The sequence below is a fragment of the Pyxicephalus adspersus genome, chromosome Z (assembly GCF_032062135.1).
Source record: "Pyxicephalus adspersus chromosome Z, UCB_Pads_2.0, whole genome shotgun sequence".
Classification (NCBI taxonomy): domain Eukaryota; kingdom Metazoa; phylum Chordata; class Amphibia; order Anura; family Pyxicephalidae; genus Pyxicephalus; species Pyxicephalus adspersus.
The window spans coordinates 47,843,817-47,866,248 of NC_092871.1; the positions used below are offsets into that span (position 1 = coordinate 47,843,817).

General features: G+C 39.1%; 1 protein-coding gene across 5 annotated transcripts in view; it reads right to left on the minus strand.

Moving 5' to 3' along the window:
* The window catches only part of DIPK1B (divergent protein kinase domain 1B), a 63,745-nt gene that overhangs the window by 16,767 nt on the left and 24,546 nt on the right, over window positions 1-22,432 (minus strand). For 2 of the 5 annotated variants that reach the window (XM_072430922.1, XM_072430921.1), the window contains one exon: window positions 21,271-21,405. The exons of 1 other annotated variant lie outside the window; for it this stretch is intronic. In XM_072430922.1, the coding sequence (XP_072287023.1) occupies window positions 21,271-21,405 (135 nt within the window). Of the gene's footprint in view, window positions 1-18,589; window positions 18,684-21,270; window positions 21,406-21,777; window positions 21,863-22,432 lie in introns of those variants that run through there. 2 more of the 5 variants (XM_072430924.1, XM_072430925.1) reach the window with 2 other exon arrangements.

Genomic DNA, 22,432 nt, shown 5'->3' on the forward strand with positions numbered 1-22,432 from the left:
AAATATCTCACCAACAGGATGTATAAAAATTGGTGGTGGTTGAACTCTACAATATTCATTGAAATTTCATGTTTAGAGCAGCAATACTTTAAACCAAAAGAAATGTTGCAAAGGATTAAAACAATATTACAATTTCAAAAGGCCTTTCAGAATTATTAATCAGCAACTGTTTTGATTATAGAAATAACAAATCCTTTCAGTGGAGAGAACTAATTTATGAGAACAATGTGAGAACTAATTTAATCTGTGCTAAATAAATAGATCATACTTTCTTAGGCTTGGTTGAACCCTTATGTGTGCCTGTAGCTGAGCATAAGGCAGAATTCTTCATCCCATTAGATTGCAACAAACTACTTTACTGATCATTTTAACAAGAGCACTTGGTGCTATTCATTCACACATTTTGTAGCACTATGTCAAAGAGTCCACAGTACATACCTCTGCTTAGTGATGTTGTTGTATGAGCTCCATCGCCACATGACATATCCGCTCCTCTACAGGTTTGGGGGTTATTGGCTAACTTAGTTGGCTGGCCTGGGTTGATGTAACTCCTGCTCATGTGCTCTGGGAAAATGTATCCTGACAATAAGGCATCCAAGTTTCTAAACTGAGGCTGAGGCTCACTGTACAAGCTAAAGATGTTTGCTAGCTGACAGACAAGAAGTACCTATTACAGATTTGCAATGTTTAATTAGAATTAAGGAATACAGTGGAGACTTTGCTGTGTTGCAGATATATAGAAACTGTCAAAAGTAGATGGACAGAACTACAAATTCTGTAGTAGATAAGACTCTTAACGTATATATATACATTTGAGCTGTGCATTCAGCTGTTTGCTTTGAGTTAAACCTTCTGGGTGGACATAAAAGACTCAAAATACTTGGTCTTCTTTGTAAGAACCCTGTTAGCATAGTGTAGGGGACATTTCTATTGGGACTGGGCCAAATCCCTTTATGGGACACCCTTACTGTAAACTGTGGAGTTCACCCTTTCTGGGCACTTTGGGCACCACCTCCAGGTATGGCAAAGCATATGAATGCCAGGACCCTTTTTGAAGGTAGGTTGGTGAATGATACAAAAGTGTCCATTGACTGTGTCAAAGATGAAACCGCCAAGCTCTTGAAAAACCTATAAAACAATCACTGTTACATGTGCCATGGGGGACAGGTATTGCAAGCAGATCAATGTTGAGGCCAAATTTTCAACAATCTTCAAATCTCACTGCCATCAAGTGGCCTAACACAAATATCTGCTGCCCAAAATGTCTGACCAAACCCTGCAACACCACACCAAACACAGCATCCTATCTGCAATTTAAAGGAGTCCACACTCACTATAAAATCATGTTTTGATAATACAGTCATTATGTGTTTGAGCAATGGGAAAATGTTCAAGTAATGTTTGGATTGTTTCCAACAAAGTCCCCCCAGGAGAAGTATATAAACTGGTTATGTTTGGCCAGTATATACCAAGCAATTTTGTCCAAATGTATCACGTTTATTATAAGCGCAGCGTTAATCTTAACATTTACTGTCCCTGCATCCCCCATAGACATTACAGCGAATATTTGTGCCATCACAGGGAATGGGCACATTTGTGGCTTTCTGTACATATGAGGTTCAGTGACCTCATTGCACATAATTGTCCCCTGTAAAGTGCAATAAAATCTAAAACATTTAATTCAGTACTCGTGTCCTCGCACTTGACCTCGTCCACAAGAAACATCAAGGAAAATGATGGCCCCTTTTATAAAAGGCTAAATGTGAAATTCTGCTTTTTATTATGGGAAATATAGTTTCTGACCCTTTTGATTTTTGAGTGTTGCTCAGGGGCTGTTTCTACACTCATTTTTCATTTTTAGACAGAGATGGGTGGGACCCAGTTTATAATTACAACAGATTGCAGTTATTTATAAAGAATGTCGCATGGTGTTTTCTGTTTTCACCTTGGCTTGTGTTGTGGATGTGGTGGGGAAAGATTAGAACCACTGTCAATGTTTTTTTTTTTTTTTTGCAGTCTGTGTCTCTATCCTCACCCTGTGATTGTACAGTAAAAGAGCAGCAGTAGCTCCCTCTCTCTTCTCCAGTCATCAAGTGCATGCAACATACCTTATTGGCCTTTATTACCACGCACCCACTCGCTACTATACAGAGCACAGATATCCAACCAAATACATTATTTTACTGGTAAACAATACAGAACTGTATTAATGTATGAGTTTTTTTTTTATGTCTGCCCAATTTAAGCCCATTGTTAGAGAAGGTTGACAATCCATTTGTATCAACCTCTTTCCCTGTCAGAGAGACAAAAGGAGCTGTGAATGGTTTTATCCCTCCAGCATTCACAGATAACACTTTTGGGTGAATCTTTCCTTTAACCTTTAAACACCATCACCAGCGCATTCCCATTTCATGGCACTAATATTATTCATATATCAGATGTTAAATGAAATGTTTCTTCCAGTGTCTAAAACGCCAACTTTTTTATTTTTTTTTCAAGACATTTAATTGGTGGTTGCCACAGCAACCCGCATAATATTTATCCAACTTTACTTAAAAAGGAGCAAAAAATCCCAAAGATAAAGGTGACATTGCTGCAATCCATTAAAAAAGCTTTTCATTACCTCTATAGAGGTGGAAAATAATAGACAGAGGAGGGAATCTACAATGTGCAAGGGAAGGAGCAAGCCCGTAAGACCTCACTCGGATGACAAAATATAAAATCACTGCCTGGAGACTGACAAAGCCTAATACAGGGCTCTGGTCCATAACAGAAAAAAAAATTGCCTATATGACATACGAAAATGTATAAAGAACATTTGTGCTACAGTGCTCATCTTCATTCAGGAGCTGTCCTCCACTGTACTTCTGGTTCCTCCATGTCCATCTACACTAGTATGTGTAGTCATTCTTCTGGGTTAAATAACAGTTACCATCATTCGATCCACTTTGTAATAAACATGTCCCCAGCATATGATTAGATCACTGACGGGCTCCCTGTACTGTTTCAACCTCTTCCAATCTGAGCATGTCTGTATGGGAAGTTGCCGGAGGACTGGTGCCTAAATAAACCTAACTACTGTGCTGCAATAAAATGGAACTATAGCTAAACAATAAAAAAACTGTGGCAGATTCATAATGAAAAAGGGACACCCATCCTTTACAACATGTTCTGTCATGGGCCCACCATCTTATTCTCTTCCATGTGTCCTGCTCATTGGCCATCTTGATTGCCAATGCTTGGATACCCAGCACATCCCGGGCATCACATGCATGGTTCAGCAATTTTTAAAAGAAAATAGCAATCATACAGATAAGTATGTTTTTTTGCTGAAAGGACATCGCCTATCCCTTTCTGCAATAAAGACTCTGCCTGTAAAACTTCTGCATTGATGCATGTCTTTTTAATATGCCTACAGCTCAGCTTTAACAGAGATGTTTTTTCTAATCAATGCATGAACATGCAAATTTGGCCTACACCAACGTACATGTTTCTGCAGTAATGTATACAGTAATTTTTAATTCAAGCAGAACTAAACCTTAAAGTGCAGATGGGTTTAAAAAAAAGTGCAGATGGGTTTATTTTTGTGGAAGGGACAGATGATGTCTCTTCTGCAATTAAACAAACTTACCTGTTTCTTTGCAAGTATTTAAATAAACTTACCTCTCCTTGCTAACTGGCCAACATGCTGTCCTCTTCTGGGTTCAGAATATTTGTCCATCTTGATCGGCCAGGCTAAAATAAATAAACACCCGTGCTTGAGCACTGGAGTTCATTATTTCCCAGCAAGCAGCTATGCCAGAATCATACACTGAGCTGTGCATGTGAATGTTCAGTATAGAGAAGACTGATAACAGGCAGGTGATGGTGTCTTTTTGCAGAGACATTGCCTGTCCCTTCTGCAATAAAGAACCTGTATGCTTGCAATTTTTATATTTTTAGGTTTAGTTCTGGTTTTAAGTAATAGGAGTGTCCATCGGCCACCCCGTGACTGTGTACAGTAAGTGAACTTTTCTATACCATGCAGCTAAAGATGGTTTTAGGACAGAAAAATGAGATTAAATTATTACTGATTCTATCCCGTCATCCTCCCTACCAATGCTTCTGCACTCCCATTGTACACCTTTACACTATATTATTTCTACACTTACACAATATATCAGCTGGGAACAGGACACAAGAACATTCTAGTGTCACTGAAGGAGGTCAAGAACTGCAACATTAACAGGAAATATTTCAGATTTTTAGATATACATGTAAGTGACCATTGCAATCTTTTAGAGCGATTCTAGACAACGTTTTATTGATTAATCTAGAACAGAAATTCTGAAATTCTGTCTTTGTTCCTGATGGAATCTCCCCTCACTTCCTGTTGTGTCCTTAGGACAGGAATTGAAAGGCAATCACCCTAGCAGGCAAACAATAAAATAATCTTAATAATCTTAATAATAATGTTTTTGTATAAGCTCAATTCACAATGCTAACGGTACATACACATGTCAGATGATTGTCACCTGAGACGAATGTTCGTGCTCATTTCAGATGAAAACCTGACATATGTACAGTGAATTCCTGGTGATGTCCATCAATCCGTTATGGCGGATAGATGAACAATGGACCATGAATGACTGTAATTCACTTCCATTGGGGAGAATACATCAGCGTCCTGCTCACTTGTCCTCCTTTCTCTGCTCTCCAAAGAACAGAATGGAGCTGTGTGTGTAGTGCTCCTCAACAATTTTGTGACGTCTGTAGTATGCAATGGCTGCATGGTAATGCCAGGGATGTTTTGACAACAGTGGACCATGCCTATTTAATGAGTGCAAAAAAGGACGCCTAAATCCCAACATCAGAACATGTGTGGCAGGCTAATAACACAAGAGCAAAATTAGGAGGCAAACCCTGTCACCTTTACAAAAATTAAATCAAATATGAACACTTTGAAGCTTATATGTGAATTTACAAATTGTATACATGACTTTTACTGAGCATTCTGTATATGAAGTGCCCTTTTTTGGACTTTAATCAATCCATAGCTAGTAAGGTTGTAAGGAATGCACCAAGCTAATAGGTCATATTCTATTATTTTAGGATTTGATTTCATTTAAATATGACCAGACAATCAGGCAGATAACAGACCTGTCTGCAATGTGATTGGGGTTTAATTTTTAGACCTCGAGTTGCCCTAATGACAGATAATAAAATATCTCAGGAGAACAGCTCCGGGATTTATTTAGAGTGCATCTGGAAGCCGATGATCTCATTAATTCCAACCAATCTGTGGATTATATGCGGAAACAATTTTCTAGTATTATATTTATGTTGGATTGAGCTCTCCCTCCAGTTTTGGCTTTTATCGGCAGAGTTATCTCTCGTCTAAACTTTCACCTCCCTCCCCGCTGCCATAAGCGCTCTCCTTCCCCCTCGCCGACTCTCCAGCGAGCACTTTGGCTGATACTCAACCCATTTGAGCTAAAACAAATTAAAACACTTGTAGGAAGTGCTGCACTAATCAAGGTAAATCATGCTTTGTGCTTATGCAATTACTTTCAGTGTAGAAAGGATGGATAAGAGTTCAGTCGCCCGGCGTAGCACCTTCAAATGTGAAACCTCAGTGCCTTCCACCGTCTTTTGGAGGGACGTTCACATTTAACATTGACCTAACTGATTCCAGTTAAATTGTTTTTTTAGAAATCTTTAAAATGACACATAAACCTTACAGCAGTTTTCCCAACCAGAGTTCCTCCACAGGATGCTAAGGGTTCCTTGGGCCATAAGCAATTTGTGCCACTCAGTTCATTTTACCTGATACCACTAATTTGGTCGGCTGATTTTTTGCTATCTGTAAGGGTGACATTCTTCCCACTGGACAGCAATGTAGGAAACATTCTTCCTACTGGCTGCCATACTAATATGCTGTGAGCTGTGTATATTGTAATTATACCAACGGGTTCCTTAAGACCTAAAAGTTAATTTAGGGGTGTCACCTTGTTAAAAAGGTTGAGAAACACTGCCTTAAATGGATCACTTGACTTTGTTAATTATATTTAGTTGATTTAGAAAATACCTTTCTCATTTTATTGCATATCAAAGCTGCTGATCCCCTGCAGCCATTTGTTGTCTACAGTTGCGTCAGTTTTATATCATTGCTCTTGACAGCTAAATATTGGCAACAATGGGTCGTGTCTGAGCAAGGCTGCTTGGGGTTGTCAACTCAAAACTGCAAATGCCTGAACACAAATCCTACAGCTGGTAAGTCATATGGTATATGATGACTGATCAGGAACCGATTCTCCTTGCTTGCTAAAGTAACAAATGCACCTCTGCTGTATACTGCATTATGTATTCTTGATTCATCAATGACATACACTAGTGTAGTTGGAGCATATAATTCTGGAAGACAGAAGAGATTACATGGGGCAGCCAGGGACACGTCCAGAACTATAAACACAATTCCTAATCTCGTCACTTAATTAACATCTGTGTGCATGCATAGTAGATGCAACATTCTGTGCCAGCCAATCAAGAGTGCTGAATTTGGAAGGAGAGTGAGCACAGATGTCAGAGCTGGTAAGAGAGCCTATTATTGTGGTATCTTTTAGGTCCCATTCCCAGCCTATTTCACTCATCAATACATATTTTATGTTGGTTGCATGAAGACAATCCTTATTGGGCCTTGGTGCACAAAAAATTATCTGCACCAAAATACAACACAAGTACATTCACATACATATGTTACGGTGCACTGAAGTACTGATGTCATTGTTGATTCTGAATATCTGATATGAATATTGGGGTGCCATTTGGACTGAATACCATTAAACACAAAGTAAAGTATATATATAGTGTATTTTCATAAAGTAAGGTAAAATGTGTGTTACCATGCTTAAAAATGAATAATTCGGTTAGGAAAAATCTTTAAGGGTGTGTGCTGTATGCCAAAGACATGCTGACCTAAATGCAGTTTTGCAGGGTGCAGCAGGATCGGTAGTAAGTAGAGGGACCATGACAGTCCTACTTCATCTAGCTGCAATGGATTGTGCAGAATTTATATACAATTATAAATGAAAAATGTATCTAAAGATTAAATGTAAATAAATGTACTTTATTTTTTTAAGCATAGTTGCAGTCATTCCTAGACAGCACTTGCAGGCCAATAGTTGATTTTACTTGTTGCTTGCAGATTCTGTTCAGCCTTCGCCCCCCCCCCCCCCCTCCCCACAGCGTTCAGCAGGGATGGTTGATAATAAAATATCTGGCCTTGGAGTTGAGGGTCTTCATCTAAAGAATTTCTTGTGGACAGAATATTAAGCAGCTGGAGTACATGGATGAGCCCTGCACGGAATTCACATCAGCTTGGTTAGCCCATGTGAGCTTCACCCCATTTTTTAATGCCGCCAGATCCAGTTTTGCCTCAGCGAGCAACCCAACTGGTGCCGTCACCGGTCTTATTATCAGTGCAAAGTGACAGCCTAAACGGCGGTGCTCAAAGTTTGGAAAAGTAATAATAATGATTCCTGGTATTACCCAGGAGTGTTTGAAGTGTCAGAAATAGAATTTCACACACTGAAACTCTTAATAATAAGAGCTAATATTTTTCCATCGGAGAGACCGCCGACATGAACTGACAAGACGGCAGCATGCAAAACCAAATGCTCGATGAAGCGGCACCCGGAAGGGCACCAATCCTTCTGGGGTCTTGCGTGCAGGGCCAGCTAATGAATGCTGGTGTTATAACTGTTGACCATTCCTGCTAGCTCCATGAGGTGTAATGATTTCATTCAAGAATAACAAGGTGACCCTGCCTGCAATTTTGATGAGATGAAAAACATGCAAGATGGTGGTCTCAGAAGAGCAGAGCAATTAATCTTTTACAGGTTTTAATTTCAGAGGGTACAATTGTTTCAGGGAATCCTTTCAGGTTTGGCAATATGAAATCTGTTGATTTTGTGCTTTTCATCCGGCAGGAATCAGAGTGCGTGGCATGAAAATGAGAGGGATTTTGAGTGGGGGAAGATGAAGCTTGAAGTAGAGAGTTGCAAGTGGGGATTAATGTGCAGGGGAGGGAAAGTGACACAGGCAGGGAAAATGATCAGCTTGTAATACCAAAATGGGCTGTAATTAAGAGTCTTCTACCAAGCATATAAAATCTTATATTCCAAATATATAACTCAGTTCATTAGTCTAATCTTTTAGCGATGGAGACATTTTTTGTTTCTAATATTTAGAATATATTTCCATTTTTTCCATTTCCAATAATTCCATTCTAGCTGCATTAACCCTAGGAATAAGAATACAATTTTAAATGTCCCTACTGATGTCATTCAGATGTTATAAGACATAATCATGAGTTTTACTCCCACTTATGTCTTCCATTTGGATAGGTACCATTTTCAAAAATTACTATAATTAATGTTGTGCCCATGGGATATGAACCAGAAAGCCCATACATTTATTACATCACCAACACTGGCTGTTTGCCCTAGGACGGAATGTATTTAGTTAATTGAAAGGAGATCCTAATGAAAAGAAATTGAAAGGTCAGGAGAAATCAGACTGCACACAAAGTGATTTTCTGTAGTCAGCTAAACTCATGGTACCTAACTCTCCCAAAACCTAACCTCCTAGTGCTGCCAAAGTGTGTAAAAGCTTAATGTTTTTATTAAGCCTCAACTGCACCAAAATACCAACTAGTTCTATCTACCTCCATCATCTAAGCTTGGATTCAGCTATATCACAAAGATACTTTAAAAATGTAGAGCAGTAAGTATCACAACATTGTGTGACCCAACAGCAATACCAGGACATTAGGCCCTATTTAATAAAGCTTTCCAAGCCTTGAGAGGATGGACTCCAATAGGATAATCTTGGTGAAACAATCTGGAAAAATAGCAAATGATTTTTAGGAAATACATTCCAGGTTTGCTTGATCACCCAGGTTCATCCATGATTGTCTATCTTCCCCAGCCCTGGAAAACTATAATAAATCAGGCCCAGTGTGTGGTCCCATACCAATCTATCATTGTTAGAGTTTTTAGTAGTTTAGATTTTTAGTAGTTTTAGTTTAGATTTGTAGAGATGGCCTGGTAGGGCACTGCACCCTGTACCTGCAGACTATTCTCCAGAGGCCAGCAAAATGCAAATGAAAGAGAGGACAGAACATGCTGTTCCAGGCATTCCTATGCAACCTGTTTCTATGACGATTATTTACTGAGAGTTAGGAAAGACAGAGACAAAAGGTTTCTTGTTTTCTTTATTCATGTTGCAAGACGTTAAAAAAATGAGTACAACGTAGAGATGAAAAAAAAATGAATCCCATTAGTGTAAGAACGAAGCTTGCAGTAAGTGTGTCTATACAAGCTAAAAGGTATTGTGTCTATATTGTACCCGGTAGGGTCATATGTGAGGTGACAAGTCTATATTCAAATTGTATATATCCATATACGTGAGATATATTCTGTCTTTTTTAGGGGGCTTCAACTGCTGCTGGTGTCCTGCTTTAAAGGCTGATTGGCATTTCACTATCACCAATAAATCAAACAAGTTTTGTACAGACTGGTAACTGACTACCCGAGCCAGACTGGTAAGGTGACTACCCGAGCCATTTAAATGGATGGAAAATAGAATAGACTTTGCAATAGGGCCAGGAATGACAGAGTGATGGCTCTTAGCTATTTTGAACTTTCTAGATAAAAAAAAACTAAAACATTCCCCTTGTACATAATTGCAACTTTCGTTTTTTGGGAGCATCTAATCAGTGCCTGTGTTGGCCCAGCTTCTCCTCCCCACCCTTTAACAGGTTTTTAACTTTTTAAAAAGCAACAAAATGAAGTGTAAAGAAGAATACTATAGAGTGGCAATGGGGCTGCTGAAATCACTTCCAAGATGAGGGTACCCAAGAGCAGTCTCTAGGTTTTTGGGCTCAAGGAAGGCTTTTACAAGTGAATACAACTGTAAATGCATGAAAATTTTTGAAGATGCATGCATGGAGACTTTTGTCTGGGAACATAGTCTCTATAGGGATATGTGTATTGAGGTAAATATATAGGCTGGTATTGTTGGCTATATTTTGGAAAATCAGTAGCAGTGCTAAGGAACTGTCTCTGGATCACCACCATACAAGAAGAACCTGATTACATCTCCTGATCTTGTCTTCTGCTGTCACCATGGAAGAAAGAACCTGACCACGATTACTGTAGTTTTGATGACATAACAATGGGACAAAAAGTAAAAGCAAATCTCTCAAATGGGACAATGGCATCAATAAAAACCCAGCAGCAACTCCAACTATTCCCTACCTATCTAAAAAAAAACAAAAAATAAACACACTTTTGTTTCTGTTTAAAGCATGGCATTTGCTTCTGTGATAATGGTATTTCATCTGTTCAAAGATTTACCCAGGTCCTGCCACCCCAACACAGCCATCACTGCTATACTAAAAAATATAAATATCCCAAAAGTAAAACCAAGAGCCTCAACATAGCTGGTAGCTGGGAAGCACAGAAATACCATCTGTAAGTTCACAAGGAGAATGCACAGTGCAATTCAACACACAGATATTGGAAGAAGTTACAGAAAACAACATTGATTACAAGAAACAACATTGATTTTAACAGGATGATAGATATACTATAGGACTTAAATAAATGGAAACCAGAAGCTCTGTATGGATCTTACAGGATTTGACCATATTTTACAATTTATTTTATTAGAATATATGAGGTATATTCCCATTCACAGTAGTGGGCTCATTTTTTTTTTCAACATTCAACTACAAATTCTTGATGTTTATGAATATTCTCCAGGCCTGTAATAACATACACATTCATACATTTATGCACATGTATCTGGCAGTTACAGCATAGAAAAGATGATTTATTATTCCTGTTTACCGATGGAAGGCTTGTAGATTTTCGAGAACTGAAACATCTTGGTGTCATGATTAAATTTTACATATAAAAAGTATCTAGAGTACTTTAAAGTGCAGTCAGATGATAAATGGATCTTCGTAATGCACTGTACACTATTTTTTTCTGTCAGTACTGTCACCTGATGACACCACTTGAACATTTTCACCTTTTCAGTTTCTGAGGTTTTGACGGGTGGCAGATGGCATTGTCGCTGAGAACTGTGTGATCAATCATTGTTGAATATCCTTTCATTCAATATGCTACTACTGAATGACAAAGACAACTGAGCAGTGAGTTCATCTAATGATATTACTTGAATGAATACAGATGTCACTGGCAAAAATTATCTGGGCGGCTGATGGAAGCAAAGGGGTACAGCGACAGCACCGCTAGAGCTGGGAGATTGGTAAGAAAATTAAATGCAATAAAGACCATAAATAATGTGCACTGTCTGCTCTGGTGATACAACAGGATGGATAGATGAATGGACTGACGAATAGATGGATGGACCCACATCTGCCATTGAATTCTGTAATGTATTCATTTGTTGATTGTCAGTTGTGTACATGGCACAACAAGTTAGAAATGAAAATGAACTGGAAACAAGTGAGAAGACTAAGGGCATGTTCAGACTTACAGTTATTTCCCAATGGCCTACTGGCAACTGCTAGGTGCCTGTGAGTAGGGCTGCCATCGGAAAGTTTTGGTCCCCATACTAGGTAAACTTCCTGGGCCCCTCTCCCATGTCTAAGAGTTCTAGCCTTGGTATAGTCAAGCTCTTCTAATCAGGGCCTGGCAGAGAAGTACTCCTTGTCTTCCTAAGATGGCAGCCTTGCCTAGTGGCAGAAACTAGGCTTTTTTAAGTGTTTGCAAATGCCAATGCAGCTGTTTGCAAGCGGCTGTAAAAACCTAGCAAAGGAGTCCTTTTTTGTTCAAACTGCTTGAAAAAAAAATGTAGTAAATGCCTAAAATCACACTGACAAGCAATTCCAACTCAAATCTATGGAGGTGGCATGGGTGGCAAATGGCCCCTGGATGTTTCACCTACCATCTGCAAAAGAAAAAAAAATTGACCCATTCATTTCAATGTTAACAATTTTTTTCAAACAGTTTTAATCAGCAAAACCATGTAAAACCACTTGCAAAAACTGTTGTGATGTGCATATATAATGTGAATATATTCTAAGTGTGTTAGATCTAAAAAGAAAAAGAATGATCTACAATCATGTGGTTTGCTGACCGCAGACAAAATGAATAGAATACCCCGCTGCAATTAATGCAAAGATACAAAAACAGAATCCCAATGGAAAAAGAATTTAATATCTATCACCTTTAGGATATTGGGAAGAGAGACACTTTTACCTTGATGATGAAGGCAAATGACACACCTCACCATGTGTACCTAATGAATGACAGTGCTTCTTTCAGAACCATTTTTGTTTTATTTGAGCTTTTCATAAAATCAAAATAAATAATTTAGAGGCTGGATGAGAGGTTTAATGCAATTTTTTATTAGTTATCTAATACAATTTATTAGTGAGGTAAATATATCCAGCCAAAAAGAGGGACAACTAGGGAAGAAAGAAAGACATTTCTCTCAACAAGATTTAGCAGGTATGGATTTTTTTTTTACAGGCAGAAGGATTTAAAGTATATATCAAGTCTAAACTCCATCAGGAGATTTTACTTCCTATGCCAAAGACCCAACAGGGCAAACATGCGAGGGGTGCCTCCCCCCAGACAGGTATCACAGGTATCTATGGCAACTCAACAATGTTGAATTCACCATCTCTTTCTGTACAGGAAACCATGGTAACCAGATACTGCAAGCTAGCAGAGACACAGACAGTGATGGGTTACTTCTATCTAAAAACAATGTTTAGATTTTACATACACAAAGATATGGGGAAATGAATGATACTGGTGGAAACAGTAGTGTATATGGTGGCATTTCGCTTCAGACTGTGCACTCCCCCACTCCTCCTCCATTTGGGACTGGAGCTTCCACAGGGGATGATGAGTATGGGATTTGCAGTCAGCTACAGAGCCACATATAATGATGAAGAAAAGTAGTTTATACAGGTGGATTGGGAGAAACTGGGACCTGACCTGCCTCTCGCCCGACCTTGTAACAGGCGTAATGAGACAGGGTCAGCTCCTCTCCTGACACCTATAGCGTAGGCCTCAGATGCTTGATGTGGTTGTTCCCATGGAAACAGGAGCGCTGGAATGTTTGAAGCGGAACTCATATAAAACCATATGACAGAAGGAGGGGGGAGGGGGGGGGGGGGGGGTGTATGGAGTCTTATAGCAGGAAAAGGATAAAAGGAAATATTTTCTAAAGTCATTGCTTTGGAAAAAACTAACCTAAACAGTGCATAAAAGAGGAAAATGTCATCTTCTGTGTTGATCACAGCTTGCATGTATGTTTTACTAATCTTCTTGTTATTGTGTGGGGCTGAGGGGGCAATCTGGCACAAACAAGCAGAGACATTTAATTAAAACACCAGACAAAAAGAAGCAGAAAATGTCCCAAAATGTGAGATGCCTGAAACATAATTCATAATGTACAGATTACATGCTCTTGCATATTTAAGGCAGCACTTTGAGCATTCAATCATGGTGATATGATTGCTCAAGACCCATCACTTGTCAAAATCCAGTATCATCATTATTATGGGTATCAGATTTTAGGACAGGGGAAGGTAAAACTCTAATTTGCAATGGCTGCCCATAGGTATTATCAGAACTGCCATTAGAAATTTCCTGGGCCCTATACTAGGTAGATTTCGTGAACCACCCCAATCCCAGTCTAAAAGATTCAGGTTTGCAAAGTCGAGCTTTTTTTATCAGGGCCTGGTACAGAAGTACCTCATGTCCCTCCCTAATGGCAGTCCTGGGTACAATAAAATAGGATCATCTGGGTTACTTCTACTCACTCCTTCAGGCAAACTAAGCGGCAGAGAATATAAAAAGAAAATAAGCTGTTGTGTAGCAGGCTTTCATTCAGTCTTTAGTTTTGTCCTGCATTGCGAATCCATAGTGAAATCCATAGTGTTTTACAGTTATAACTAAAGCAGGAAAGAGAACTCTCATCAGACTTGTTTTTTGCTGTTTGTGACCCCACCAGGGAGATTTTCCCTTTCTTCCTCCTCAAAACATACAACAGGAATTCTGATTTCCCCCATCTTAATTAGGAAAAATCCCTACTTCATTTATCCTAATTTTTCTTAGGAACTAGTGTTGCATATCGGAAGATTTTTCTTCACCTCACCTGTTCTGGTAACAACTGCAAAGGTTTGGACTTTTCACTGCTTTCTGACTCTGGTTTATTAGTCATTAGGATGAAGAAAGAAGAATGGGAAGAATGGGTGCATCCCAGTACACAGACAGCAACAAAAATTTGATAGAGGTTCTGACCCGTTTTTTATGTAAAACTTAAAACTGATTTGAAATCATGCATTAATTGTTGTAATAATGCAACTTCCATCAACAATCACTGTACAGTTCCATCAACAATCACTGTACAGACAAGATGCTGAGCTACTGTCCATACTAGCGGTCAATCATTCCGTAGCTTTGCAAACTGGATTACTAGATTGTGGTTGGACACATATAGTATTTAATCTTGAACAATTTTCTCTGTCAATAAAATTCTATCATCTGTACAAAGCTCTATGGTTTTACAGCATGACATTAAGCCTGATACTTTATTTCTGATAGAGAATACAAGTAAATAATCAGAAATCAAACCTTTTAAAGTGATAATATTATTTTTATTATAACTGGAAATTGGAGATTCAAATTATGACAGGTACTTCCCTGCCTACATCAAGGTGAAATATAGACTTTGTTACACTGAGTGCCAGTACACAGATCATAGTGCATACTGCATATTGCAAGCAGACTCAAATAGGTTCTCCAATATGACATTCTTTGTTTAAAAATGTGCTTTTGGGTTCCATTTGGCATAAATTGTGGGAGAGAACACAGGTAACATGGGATGAGGCTGACTGCAGTCAGTCATGGTGCTGCCGCTACGCACAGGAAAGGAGTTAAAGAAGCAGCAAATTCGTTCCCCTTGTATGGCTCATTAAGCCTCAGAAATGTGCATTTCCAGAGACTGGCCACATACAGATCCTATTCTTCATCGTCTTTCAGCCAGGCAGAAGATGGATCATCTGCTCAACCGACACAAGGAACCCTCTGAGGTTTGAAAACCTGTTTGATATTCATTGTGGGGACCTTTTACAGTTTTCTTCAATATAAACAAAACTTTGGGATTCTAACATTCAGTTCTTTTCCAAGCACCTCCCTTGAAGCTTACCGCTTCTTCCTCATTTGTATTTTTTAATCAGGATACATATGAGTATCCAGCTGTTTTTTTGGCCACTCGCATGGAATGCAGGGTCCTTCTGTTCTCCACTGGTGGACTATTCAGAATGGGCTCACATAATGCACGGCTTTCTGCAATATATATATCCCACAATCTCTTGTAGGATAGTAATACATTTGTCCAATCTCTTTAGTTCAATGCAATTACAAACTATTAGTGCAGGGGTTCCCAAAGTTTTATGGCCACTAGGCCATTTATGGGGTGGGCGGGAGCACACTAGGCCGGACCCGCCCTAATAGCTCTGCCCACCGCGGAAGTATCAACGCCAGCCACGGTAAATAGGGGAGCCACTGCAAGGGGGCGGCAACGGTGGCTCCAGAGCTCCAGCGGCTCCGGCTCCGGTAGTTCCTAGCGCCCCATGGCCGATCTGCCGGCCTTGAGCCGGATCGGCCAGGGGGCATTAGGCAGGAACGAACTACCGACTAGGCCATAACTGGCCTAAAGGCAGGAGTTTGCCGACCCCTGTATTAGTGGTTGGTTTTAAACCAGGGATTTTTGTAAGGAAAAAAGAACATTCATATTTTATAGCTTATAGAAAATGTATTAACAGTAAACACATACAAAAGCCCACAATGTAATATAATAATTTGGTCAGTCATAGTATTTATTTGTCATGCAGACATTGTATTCCAGAAAAGTTCCCCGAGTTTCTGATATGTTCAATTTTGTAAAACTAATAATTCAGTTAGAATCTCCTCAAGTAGATAATCAAAAGCCCAACTAACGCAGCACGTTTCTCAGCCTAGAATGTAGCAGAACCTCTATCTGCACCATTTTACCAGTGTAATCTCATCTGTTGTGTTTGGCTATCAGTTTGACAAATGCTGAACAAGGTTTAACTTTACATTTATGAAATTATGAAAAGGGGTTTTTCTATACACAGATTAGATTACTAAAATTACCAATATTAACATACAAAAATATTCCCTGAACTAAAAGCAAATTTATCTAAGAAAAAAAGCTGTAGTTTTAAAGACCAAAAATAAAAATTTCCATCAGCCCTGTGGCCCTCACTAGGCTAGCCTATATTCTATATTTATTGACATGTTCAGTGGAACTGGAATGAAGAGCGTTTGTGTACAGCCATCGCAGGGTTTTGCACACTCCCTCAATTCATTGGTACCACTCTGTGCCCAGAGGTGCTTTCAATTTATGAACCCTGGCAGAGCCATATACACACTCCAGGGCCAATTGAGTTGGAAGTTATAAGAGATTCCTATATAATACAAATAGTGTGTAAAATGTAACAGCTTCTGGATACATTTAATGTGCTGTAGTTCCTGAAAGGGGCTATTTCAAAGAAATAGTTACAAGAATTGCAGCAGATTATTACGCAGCCATGATACACTTTGAAACTAAACACTCAAGTGACATTTATTAAAAAGCAAGACCATAGATTTTTTTTAAAGTACCGTAACTTTTACAGCCTATTTATGTGATGTATTAGGGCAGCCCACTTATTTAAATGGTCTGCCAATGCACCAAAACAAACTAGCAACTGGACAAACACTAGATACGTGTTGCCTTATTGAGTTGGTATTACAGAAAACAAATGCATGAATAGTGCACTGCTAAGACATACAACAAACAATGTGCCTACAACTGTTTTTTTTGTAATGAGAACACCATAATGGACAAATGGTTTCCAAATTCACATATTCACAGGGGTGAATTGCAAGGTGTGATAGGGTGCCCGGATCTGGACAATGGTTAGCAGGATCAATTGAGAGCCAGGATACAAAGGGAAATCAAAAGGGCCTTACCCTTCCTTACTCCTTCCAAATGAAGACACATAAATGTTTTAAATTGCAAATGGGAGCTGTTCTAAACGTGTGCAGAATAATATAGGAAATATTGCAATTTGTGATAAAGCCAACCAAAAAATTTACTTTTTATCCAAAATACATGCTTTTTGGAAGCCAATTTACCTAACAGTATGGTTTTGTTTACTGGAGTTAACCAGATCCCCTAGATAAAACCTACACACCACTGGATGAATATACAAACTCCATGCAGATTGGGTCCTGCTGAGAAATGCACACTGCAGGGCCACAATGTTAACCCATAACCCAGCCTGTAAACGTGTCACGAACATTTAACAGATGTACAGATAAAGTACCCCTACTTATGATGTCAGAAAATGCAGACCTTTCTCAGGATCCCTTACAAGCGCAGATAATGGTCCATTGCAAAATCTTGCATGTAATTAGCATTTTAATAAGCATGGCTTTCCTTTGCTGCAAGCTCCTGTATCAGCCTTCACACCGCACTACCGAGCAGCAAGCCCACAGCCCATCCGCCAACTGACTCAATTTCTGTGCTTCCGTGTGACCTAAGGCCAGTTAATTTGCTAGCAGGCCTAGCTGGGTGCATTTTTCGTGTAAAGCCAGCACTTTGTGTTAACATCAAGTGAAATTCTGTGGTGGCTGGCCCGCTGTGCCATGCAGCATATGCTTTGATGGGTTTTTACTCATTCTGTATGCCAGAGTCAAAGATAGGCGCGTCTGACTGAAAGGACCTAGACCTCTATTTTTCGTTCTCAGGGTTCTATAGGAATGTGTGATCGTTCCTGCCAAGAACATCACAATGGTCAAAGAGTTCTCCATTCTGCAAAGGAGAAAAATGGAACGTTGGTTCACCTTCTAAGCCCAGATTACATAAGAACACTTTCCAAAATCCCAGTATTCTGCTCACTGGCACTGAAAAGGAAGAGTAAAGCACAATCACTGTACCACACTACAACAGAGAAGCAGAGTCTGCTCAATGTATAAAGAGCTAATAATATCTATATAAAACTACTGCTGGGAAAGAGAAACATTTTTATTAAGATGTTACCATCTATTAGTAAAGTTCTGGATAAGGTAGTATTAGATTCCCTGTCTGGTTTTTACTACTATTCAGACCTCTGTTACAGGGATTTCTCTTCACTTCCTCTCCAGCTACCATCATTTTAAGATGCAGGAAGTCAGGGGGACCCTCCAATAATACTACGGTAAGAGATAAAAATGTTTTCCAAGAAGCTTTTAGGTATGTAAGCAGCACTGGAGGGAATATTTTTCTGAGGCAGCATTTTCTCCAGAAAAGGTAGGCAACTCAGCCACCACAATTCTTTACTTCCATGCCATCAAGTCGGTCAACCCTCAGTTAAACAGTTCAATACAGGTCCCCTTTATTTTATTATTTTGATGGAAAAATCTAAAAAAGGGACTGTAGATTCTCTGTAAACATTTTATTAGAGTGCAGCAAACCCCGCAGCATAAACAATTGTCAGAATTTGCTTTACCTTTTTTTTCATGACATCAGTGATGATCTTTCCCAGTGACCCGAGTCTCCTGGAGGTGTGCAGAACATCAGAGAGTCATCCTGCATTATGTAACAGAATTCAGGAGAGTGTATCCATGTTTTATTGATGGGTCCACATAATGAATGGGTTATGACATTTGTATGCTCTGGGCTGGGGAGCTAGTGGAAAAAAAATTGCAGTGGAAATAAAGAACTGAAAGAGCCCCCCTCCCCAATGCAGCAGCAGAATAACAGCAAGAACAGATTTAAAAAATTAGAAAATCATGGAGGGAAAAAATGTCCAAAATTTCCAAAAGGCAAACATTTCTCTTTTTTTCTCCAGGAAGAATACTAGAATCTACATTTAGATCTACATTTTAGTCATTTGATTGACACGTGAATTGGGATCACTTAAAAGTGAGTTTGTCAGGTCAGGCTGTCAATCTGTCAGGGCTGGGGGGTTCCTTGATACACAACTCAGATTTGTCACATAGGAAAGGTAGGTGAAGATGTCTTACAAACAGACAGATGCTAAATCAGTTTTGGTCCCAACACCTTTAGCAATGATGTATCTGTGCTGTTTCCTTCACTAAAACAAAGTGAAAGCTCTCATTGCATTGTGAGAGTTTTTTTTAAATCTTGTTCAGACCTCCTGCACCTAGAAAACAGGGATATCATAGTTTATCTTCTCCAGTTTTGGAGAGCTTTGATAAGTCGGGCCCATTGGGTGAAGCCCTTCACAAGCTGCAGAGAGAATCCATGTGAAGTTTTTCTGCGTTGGGATTATGCAGTGTTTATCCTTTGTGTTTAAAATAATTTTTTTAGGAATTGCACTTTTTTTCTATTATTTTCCTTGGTAAAGTGACGTTTCGGTGAAGACTAACAGTTTTAAAATGTATATTGCAGACCAAGTCCACCCCCTCCCCCCCACTCATGGCCACCCACTGCATAAAATCAATTTATTGTTGGTAATCCAGAACACCAGTCATTGAGCCATATGAGGACTGCTATTCCTAGATCCACCAACAGTACATTCCCTGCTGTCTTTCACACACAGAAAGCAATCTATAAAAGCTTACAGAATCCAACTGTAACAGAGTAAGGAAAATTTTAGTTAATTTAAGATAATCTGAAGAATTTTCTGGATAGCATTACTGACTGGCTGCCTGCAAATGCACTTTAAATTTTTTGCAATTTTATATTTTTTTTTCCTCACTGCTGTTTCTTAAACTTTATTACCACAGCCACTTCCATAAAGCCACTTTTAACCAAAGACGAGATGACTTACTTTTAGAGATAAAATGCACAATTCCAATAGACTTCTCAAGGACCGGGAGAAAAGGTTTTTGAAAAGTGTTGGAGAAACAAATGGAAGAGAAGTTTCTATCTGTCCTAGTTTTATGAAAAAGAAATATCTTCAAAGAACAACTCGCTAAATGGCATTTACATCTTATCTGAGCCTACAACAGATAGCCAGTGTTGGCAGCACAGCTTGGACTGGACCTACATGGGGGAGATTTTCATGACAAGTCAATGTCAGGGGCCTGCACAAATGCACCAAAGAGAGCCTGTCACTATCAAATACATTGAACCTTATTTATATAAGCTCTCCAACACGGGGGATTATACAATCATGGAGGAACCTGGGTGAGCCAGCAAACTTGGAATTCTTTTTCTAAAATAATTTGCTATTAGTTGTAAAATATTTTCAATTCTGACCAGATCCATGGAGCATGGCCAAGCTCCGAATCATCGTAGCGTAAAGAGATCTGTTTGAGACCTGGGTTTCCCACAATGCACCAATAAAGGGTTTATTTATTAACAGCAGCACTGACAGGGACACTAAGCTTATTCTTCATCTGCTAATGTTAGCCATAAGCATAGTCAAGCTCAGAGTCATAGTGAAGTACAGCCTATGATAGAGGTCTGGGATTCACACAATGCACCAAAAAGGATTGATCTGTTAACTAAAGTGCTTACAGACATTCTGAGCTTATTCTTTATCTGCAATGTTAGCAATGAGTCTGACCTGCTCAACATGCCCACAAGCACAGCATGGCTCCTATTAGCTCTTAGTAAATAATAGATTTAGAAATGAGGTAAACTCAACACTGTTAACAAACATTGAATAAAGATCCAAATAGCTTTGCCATAAGAAGCTTCAGAAATGGTTAAGAAAGGAAATCTACTTTAAGAGTTTTCTTCATATCTCTGGGAACTTGTTGTGCTTTATTTATTAAAGTGAATCTTTCTTTAGAGAAAAATTAGGGCTGGCATATCTGACCTTCTGAAAATCTCATTGCTTGTTAGGTTGGCCTGTAATCTTAAATGATCTCTGAGTTTTGACACAGGACAAGCACGCAGATCGGGAAAGTCAGAAGTCATTATCTGCCTACCTGTGTTTTGACGTTCAGCAAGGCATTAAATTAATTTGCATTTGCACAATGAGAAGCCAGTCTTCAGGTTTCGCACAGAAAATTTCTTAACTTGACTTAGCTTTTAGCTGTTACTGATTCCTAAAATGAACTGACCTCTTCTCAAATTCTGTTTGTCAGCACCTTAACTGCGCCAAAGTCTTGGAAGCAGACAGACATTTCATTTTGTGCATGCACACTTTACATTCTTATTATAAAACAGATCACTGCTGAGATAATAATAATAATTTAAATTCTGTGTACTTACTATGATCATTCGACACACATGTCCTCTGCAAAGCTCAGAGTATGAGGAATAGTGCATGTAGACCACCCAGCTGCCCACAAAAATGCCCAACCATGCCAGGAAAAGATATTTGACCTTGATGCCAGGGAGACGAGACTGCAAAGAGAGAATGATAGCGTAAAAACAGAAGTTCCATTACATCCAGGTAATATGCTTCAGCTTTATGAAAAAAGAAATGGAACAATAATTATAAAAGCAGTAATGAGAAGAGGAGTAACAAGAATAATTTCAGGTCTTTTAGTACGTAAAAGAAACAAGCAGCAAATTTACAACTTGCTGCTAAATTGTATCTTTGTATAAGAGATTTTGAAACCATGCAGTGATAAATGATTGAATCCTCAGCAACCCATCAGAAGTTGAAATATTTACCATGAAAGTCTTCTCTATCCTAAAATAGTTGGTAATGCAGAACAATGGCTGGCAGAAAAATGATAAATCAATGTTGAATATCTATTTTTTTTTGTTTACCTGTCTGTGGAAAGATTAGAAAGCTTTTGATTCACATTCTGGTAAACCAACCACCATAGTGGCAGGTTGGGGCAGCAGGGCTGAGCTGGGAGTGTGAGTATCAAGCTGGGATGAAAATAGTCATCAATTTGCACTCTTGGACCTTAGTCTGAAGGTCACTAGTTACAGAAAATATGTTTCATGCTGCAAATTACCTGATGCAGAACTATAGAAAGCCAAAGTCATCCTGCAGACTGTCAAAAACCTTACAAAGAAAAAATATCACACTGACACAACGTGCCATACCCCAAAGCAGGCATTACAAAAACATCTGTCTCCCACATGGGCACGGCAGCTCAACCTGAACAAAAAACTTAGCAGACTGTGCTTTGTCATCTAAACCTGGTTTTCTCTCAGTCAACTACTCATGAGTTGACTGAGGTAAATCCAGGCCAAGCAGCGCACATCAAACTACTAGGAAATAGGCAGGAAAGGAGGCTGCAAAGGATATAGGTAAGGCCACCATGGACAAAACTATTCAGATGCAAACCAGACATATCCCTCTGCTAACCAGAACAACTTCAATCCTGCAGCAAGACAAAACACTAATAACAGCCTTGCCACCGCCCTGCAAAGGAAGTGAATATGGCAGTGGTACTATTGATTGGCTGCATGT